The 7,874-nt window shown below is 51.0% G+C and overlaps 1 protein-coding gene across 1 annotated transcript; it reads left to right on the forward strand.

Moving 5' to 3' along the window:
* Positions 1–5,823: 5,823 nt before the first annotated feature.
* LOC128276315 (keratinocyte proline-rich protein-like) lies at positions 5,824–6,504 on the forward strand. Its single transcript, XM_053014783.1, has one exon. It carries the CDS (start codon positions 5,824–5,826, stop codon positions 6,502–6,504), a length of 681 nt encoding a protein of 226 aa, XP_052870743.1.
* Positions 6,505–7,874: the final 1,370 nt, after the last annotated feature.

Genomic DNA, 7,874 nt, shown 5'->3' on the forward strand with positions numbered 1-7,874 from the left:
CTGTTCTTCATCGAGACTGTTGGTTTAACTGATATGAGCCTGTTTTTTCATTTCTGAATTTTGCGACAACGGAACTTAAATTTTGGTTGAAATTTTTTTTGACTTTGTTCTATGAGTTCATTACTAGAGACACAACATTTTCTGATTCATGTGAGGAGGCAAGTCTCGGCGGAGATAGCGACAAGGGGAACACCTGTGGTGGAAGAAGCCCTGCCTTAAGAGTGACAATGTATATGTGGCGAAGGCAAACCCTTGCAACACTGTAGCAGCGCGATCGCTGTTCTTAGTAAAGAATCGCGTTTGGGCAAACAATAAGCGAATACCCGCAGAGACCATCCGAATGCATATTCTGGGCGAAACGCGCTCACAGGATGTTTATACAAACATCGGATTCAGCATAATCAAGATCACACCACTCGGGCGATGATCGACTGATGATCTCGGACTGCAAAAAGGGTCACGTAGGCCACCACAGAGTTCGATCTAGAACTCAATACTTTTAAGTTGGAATCAATGTTGATCCAGACGCGAGTACGAGAGGTCGCACTGTGCGCATAACGCTCAGCTGAAGTCAAGTGCGAAGTTACGTTAAAGAGTTGAATTGAGAATAAAATAAAGCATGCTAAAAGTGTGACAAGTGTTTTGTTAATATAAATACCCAACTTTTCATGGCGATCCTGCCAGGAGAAGAAACAGGACCCCTGGCAGAGGCAGAGAAAGTACGACCCTCCTAAGGGCCGACCGTGTTGTGTGTGTGTTGCGAAACCTTATGGAATCGCCTGTGTGCATCGTGTGATACCAAGTGCCTGTGACTGTATGCGACGACTGACGACGCTCGACACCGTTTACGTTTATGGGCAAGAAACATACCAAGATGGAATCCCAGCAGGGTGATCCACAGGTGCAGATTATAAACACACAACACGAGCACACGGAGTACCATAAAGACAACGCCACATTGTAATGGGTTATTTGTGCGATGGTGGTCGTCTTGCTGCTGCTTGAGCTGCATAAGAGGTTCAAGGCTGGACAGCAGAAGCAAGCCACCCGCGCGGCGCAATCGTTCGCCGGCCTGACGGATGTCACCACATCCCTATAAACTGTGTGAAGTGCAGGTTACCAAGTGGCGGAAACCAAAATTTAAAAATAAACAAACGTACAATTGCGCAACCCGAGCGAGATAACTTTTACCGTGACCTAGTGCACGAGACCGTGACGCAACTGCGACATCTTGAGGTTGATTTCCGCAACCAATTTTACCGTGGTAAGCAGTGGAGCGAGTGTCGAATGTCCGCCAAAGCCGTATTGCTAGAGCGGCTCTACGAAATCGGAGCGTCCGCGGCGTCGCGAACCACTCTGGCCAAAGGGTTGTTGACCGTCCAATTCCACCACACACCGATACCGCTTTCCTGTATTTAAGGAGGCAAATCGGTGAATTGGTTTAGTCGCAAAGTAGCAGTGGTTCTAGACGGTTGTCAGAAGAACGAATAAAGTAACAGAAAGAGAATATTCGGTGTTTCTTTTATCTCTCTCCTTTACATGGGTGCTCAACCGGGATAGAGCGAGAATGAGGTGATGACGATACTATCAACACAAGTCGAGAAACAGGAGCTAGATGTGCCGCCACAGTTTGCTAGCAAGGTGGAAAAGCTGGTTCAACAGTACGTCCCAGAAGAAAGGGTGGTAAGTCGCGTTCAGACTAAAATCATCATGTCCGACGATACTCCAGCACATATGACGCCACGCCGTTACGCACCAAAAGAGGAACGGATTTTAGAGAAAACCATTGAAGAATGGTTAGAAACGGGAATAATTCGGGAGGGAAAACCGAAGGGCTCTTATCACCTGTCCTGAAAGGTGACGTCCCCTTCGACACATATCACGTGGACCACCTAGATACTACGGAGAAATTGTATAAGTATTTGTTCGTCGTGGTGGATGGATTTACCAAGTACGTGTGGATCTATCCTACCAAATCAACAACCGCGGCCGAAGTGATCCAACGTTTGCGACAACAGAGCGAGCTCTTTGGAAATCCACGACGAATCATCAGTGATAAAGTGATCGGCATTCTCATCCAACGATTTTAGGGAGTTTTGTAGCGAGCAAAACATAGAACACGTCGAGACCACTACGGGAGTTCCTAGGGGAAATGGACAAGTAGAAAGGGTCAATCAGGTAATCCTGGCTATATTAAAGAAGCCGAAACCGAAGTACACACGGATGCATCAAATGAAGGGTACGGAGCCATCCTGCTGCAGAAGGCCGACGACGGTAAGCTTCACCCTGTGTATTTTATGAGTAAGCAGACTACTAACGCAGAAAAGAACTACCGCGCATATCTCCTCGAGATGTTAGCAGGGATAAGGGCTATTGAAAAATTCCGAGTGTACCTTTTGGGAACCCCTTTTAAAATTGTGATGGATTGGTTCGGTGTTTAAACTCTTTTATATGAGTTTTATGTTATATGGCGACCGTGACCGAGTATTGGCGTAAGTGAGACAGCGATAGTGTCGAAAAGTCAAGTGACCGACAATGAACAGTGCGACGCGACCTACACCAATACGCGTGTCAGTTGAGCGGCCGATAATATCGATCTGCCCGCTTAACTGTCGGGACGACTGCTCTACCGGCCACCAGAGCCCGCTCCACCAACTGTAAACCTGCACGGGAGAGCGATCTCGCTTCGAACGCCGCTACTAATACCACCAGGCCGACCGGGTGAATGTCCTCGCCCGATCGGCCTGCGCGCGAGTAAGCGTCAGCGGCGAGCAACGAGGACTTGGATTCCAGACGCGACCGCGATAAGTCACGGAATGTTTTAACCGTTGCCGCTTCCGTTTAAGTTGCCGTTTTAATAAGTAACCTTACAATAAACGCGTTAAAAAACGTGGTGAATATTAATTTAATTTCGCGAGTTCATTCCACGCCGAAAGAATCCAATAACGCGACAGAAGTGATGAGTGGTCAAAACACTGCGTGAAGAGAGGATCACTATGAACCCATAATTTCTTTTTACGATACCAAAATGGGTAAAGGTGGGTCGGAACCCGAGGCCAACGCGAGCGGCGAAAATGACCTGGTCATAATCCAGAATCAGGAAATTTACACTGAGCAACACGCAGTCCACGAGCTTAAGCTAAACATAATACTGGTAACTGTGTGCCTGCTAGCGGAACACAAAATGCTTTAGCTAATCTTCAGTGCTATGCAAAAACACGCGCGCAACACAGCGATAAAAGTATACGATTTACCGAAATAATAGAAACTGGGTCATAGACATTCCCCAATTTTGTCAAAACCATGGACCCCGCCGACTGGGATATGGCAAACCGCGAGTTAGTGTATGAAACAAAAGCTCTTCGACAATGAAACTGTTACGTGCGCCACGCACAGAACGCCACGGCCACTAGGCACCGCAATCTTACAGCGGCTCCCCAGGCGACACGATGACAGGCCTCACCAGGCGATCGCAGGGATCGTGCGGAGATGACAGCATCGACCCGGATGACCCAAAGCAAAGCAAAGCAAAGCAACACAAAGCAAACCAACACAAGCACCAAAAGCAACAATAAAGAAGTTTTTTTTGGGACCAGCTTAAAGAACTCACAGTGGCCTTCTTATTTGCACTAACACTAAAAAACATTCACGCTTCACGTATTTACAATTATACGCTTGATTGGTGACTCAATCGAAATATTATCGCCAGAAAATATGTCTAAATCGTCGAAAGATACTCTGTTGCCGGAGCACACGAGCGAATACGGAGCCATCGGCACCGCAGCGGAAACAAAGGAGAGTACCGGCGCGATATCGAAGGCATTAACCTTCAAAGTGCCGACTACCGCCACGCGTTCGGTGCAACCGAAATCAGACCCGGTGCCACAACGTCTCCGCGAACGGAACCCGGTTCGCGAGTGCCGCAAAAAAACCATGGAGTACCATTGTCAGCTGTGCAGCCAACGCGATACGGACGAGATGGTACAGTGCGACGAGTGTGGAAGCTGGTTCCACTTCGCGTGTGTGAAAGTGACCGAGGACGTCGCCGACAGGTCATGGGTATGCGTGGGTTGCAGCAACGAGCAGACCTCAGCCCCGACATCCACGGAACGACGACCGCGCAGTAAGGCAGCCAGCAGTGTCACGTCCAACTCCACGCGAATCGCCATGGAAATTGAAAAGCTCAAAGAGGAGTATCAACTAAAACTAGAACTCAAAATGGAATTTTTAAAGCAAAAAAAAAAAAAAAAGGAACGTGAACGCTTATCTGGTCGAACGAGAAGCGAAAATTGTGAAATAATCTTTTTCTGTGGCAACTATTCACGGCGTGATCGTGTGTGAGTGCGTTAAACGTGCAGTCGGGACACCAACGTAAGGCAAGCAGGCGTCGAACGCCAGCAAGAGCTTGCAGGAAGTGAATAGGGACTCGAAGTCCCAGGTGACCGGAAAGAACCAGAAGAAGACAGACAGCGAAAGAAAAAAGTGCAAAATTAGAAGGGAAAAAAAACAGTGAATGTTTTTTAGCCAACACAAGCACCAAAAGCAACAATAAAGAAGTTTTTTTTTGGCACCAGCTTAAAGAACTCACAGTGACCTTCTTATTTGCACTAACAGAAACAATGAAACAATAGCTAAGAAACATCATCGATCGCCGACGAACCCAGACGTGTGAAACCTCGACGGTTAAATAGTTAGAATAAAGTTAGAATATTTCGTGACATTAATTCGTGCAAAAACATTTGGTGACCCCGACGTGATATCGTGTCACGATTTCGTGTACTACCGTGCTTCGACTTCGTGCTACGCGACTTCGTACTCTCGTGACCGTGTGCGTGTGAAAGTGCTACCGTAAAAGTGCTACGCCGCTACCGCGTACTACGTGACTTTGGGCTACCGTGCCATTTCGTACCACGGCATTTCTTGCCACTACGTGACGCCAGGCTAGCGTGCCATTTCGTAACTGCGTACTCCCGTGTACGTCGCTTGCCGTCCGCGTGCGCCACTTCGTTTGCTCCCGCGCGTGTGCGTGTGCGTGCGACACTAGGACGACCACCCAGGTTCGCCGACGCCGATACCGGTCGTCCGGTTACAGTGTGTACCTGAGACCGCGTTGTCTTCCGCTCCCGTGTGAAGTTTGTAGTGTGTAATATGCCTAACACAAGAAAGACGGCGCGCGATGAATCGCCGATACCGTACGCCGACTGCGACGCCGGTCGGCAGGCGAAGGCCGAAATCGGGCATCCATCTGCCGCCAACGATGCAGCAAGGCAAATCTCCGCGCTGGAGGAAGCCATGGTGCCAATCCGGCTGGATATGTTGGAGGGCATCTATCGCGACGGGTGCGCCGTTCTGTCGCGGATAGAGGCAAAATCGGGCACCTCGCAGCGGCGAGGCCCGTTTAGCGATGCGTACGCCACCGCACGGGTGGCGCTGGGCCGTCTGCGAAAGGCGGAAGGGGCGTCCATCTCCGTGATGGACACCACGATTGCTCCAGCCACTCCCCGGCAGGAGCATCTACCGAGGATCGACCTGCCAAAGTTCGGAGGCGATCCGTCGGAGTGGCCAGCGTTCGCCTCCAGGTTTGAAAAGCGGCTCAGCGGCTGGCCAGAGGACGCAACTCGATACGCCTACCTTCTGCAATGCTTTGACGGCTTCCCCCCGGCGCGGCAGAGCGCCGAAGCGTTCGAGAGCGTGGGGATGCCGTTCGCGGACGCGTGGGCACGGCTCCAGGAGCGTTTCTATAAGAAGCGCGTGGCGTTCCTGGGGCACTGTCGTGCCATAATCGAAGCGCCACGGCTTACAAGCGCGTCCTCGAACGGGCTGATGCGCCTCATAGACGTGGTGGAGACGGCCATCACGTCAACCCGACGCATCGCTAGCGCGACCGCCAACGTGGCATCCGCAATCGAGGACGGGCTCCTCGTGAGCATCGTGCTAAGCAAGTTGGATGAGGATAGCCTGGCCAGAGTCGCTCGCCGGGCAGACCAGCAAGCGATCCCTACGTGGAAGGAGCTGAGGGACGAGCTCGATAAAATGGCAAATCAGCTCTATTATGAGCCGAAGCGCTCGAAGGAGGCAGGCTCCCGTACCCCATGCCCCAAAACCCCTCACGCTCCTTCCGCGCCGCGGAAGACAGCCTACGTGGCTGTCACACCTAAGTCAGCGCCGACGCCAGCGCCGACGCCCACGCCGAAACCCGCGCCGAAGCCCGCGCCGAAACCCGCACCGTCACCAGCTCCACGCGGGAGCGGGGACGCCAAGCCGCGGCGGCAATGTTACGCCTGTGACCAGACGGGGCACGAAAGTAATTTCTGCCCAGAGCTGCGGGCGCGCTCGGCGTTGGAGTGCGTCAACTATATTATGGAACGGGGCAAGTGCGTCAACTGCTTCTCACGTTCCCATAAGGCAACGGACTGCCCATCGGAAAAGAAATGTCAGCACTGCCAAGCAAAGCATCACACGATCTTGTGCAGCTCAGCAGTGTACCTCGAGGAAAGGAAATGACTCTCCCGCATTCGTCGGCGGGCTGCCAGCTGCAGTGATCCGTTTTGCCATGACAACTCCCGTGTTCGTCGTCGGGCTGCTAGCCGCAGTGAGCCGTGTTGCCGTGAAAACTCCAGTGTGCGTTGCAGCGCCGTCATTGGCGGTTCGCCTATTCACCTTGAGTACCCGCGAGCTGTCAGTCACCCCACGCCTCTCCATCGTGAGAACTCTCGTGTTCTCACCCGCGCGATCAGTTGTGAGGCGACTCTCTACCGTGAGAATTCCCGCGTCGGCTCCCGTGCTGTCAGCTGCATCGCGCCCAGCGAGCGTACGCCTCGTTCCCGTACGCCGCGATCCCGTACGCCGCGTTCCCGTACGCCTCGTTCCCGTGCAGAGACCACAGTACACGGCATGCCCAGACCAATGAATTAGTCCAGTGATAGTCATAGTTCGATAAACGAAATTCACGCGACAAGTTACGAAAAAGAATAGGAGAAACCGAAGTGCGCCTCTTTGACAACGAAGGTCACAACGAAAAGGGACAACACAAAGATGCGACTCGACGCGACCCGAAAAACAGAAGGTCGACAAAAGAAAGACCGAACAAACCTACGCTCTGAGTCGTAAAACAGAGCCGCGTGAATATTGATTAAGACCAGAACATGCGCCCACGACATTCGACCAGCCAATGCATAGATGAGACGAATTAGGCTAACCAAAAACCACATCACGTGTAACCAAGTCCCGGCGCTCAATAGACACGAGACGTCGATCAAACTCGGGGCACCGATACGCCCAACGGAAGGCGGTGACTGATTAAAAGTAATTCAAATGCGAAAGAGATTGAATCAGGTGTCGCAAAACGTAAAGAAACGGAAAGTCATAAATTAGAGTCTCATCTAAAGCAATACGTATGCAACACTTTAACTCGGAGAGCCCGGAGCCTTTAACCCGGAGAGAATAGAAATGCAGTCCCACAACACAATATTACAGAAACCACGACAATGTGGAAGAAAAGCCGAAACGACCAGAAAGTCAACATATCATGCATGTGGGAATGGTGGTAGAATTTCTACCAGGATCGAGATAGGTGACGATGGTAGAAGTTTCACCGGGGACCCGCAAGTGACAGCTAGCGGAAGTGCACGAGGCGCAGAGTGGAGTTGCATGACGGCGATAAGTGTGGAAAGACGTAGAGCAGGAATTAAGACGGAAAACCTCGAGTAACACTCTTTATATTGTACCATTAGATTGAATAAATTAAGTTCCATATTACCCGATCTTTGCAACTGATCTTACATGCATAACAATGCAGGAATTCCGTGGGAACATTGACAAACCGCGGGAGTAAAGTCATTTTGGTCTGCGTGTGTCACGGTCTGGCGATCTTA

The sequence above is a fragment of the Anopheles cruzii genome, unplaced genomic scaffold (genome assembly GCF_943734635.1).
Source record: "Anopheles cruzii unplaced genomic scaffold, idAnoCruzAS_RS32_06 scaffold00922_ctg1, whole genome shotgun sequence".
Lineage (NCBI taxonomy): Eukaryota > Metazoa > Arthropoda > Insecta > Diptera > Culicidae > Anopheles > Anopheles cruzii.

Coding starts and splice junctions, on each gene's coding strand:
- LOC128276315 (XM_053014783.1), top strand. CDS start 5,824: ATGCGCCTCATAGACGTGGTGGAGACGGCCATCACGTCAACCCGACGC.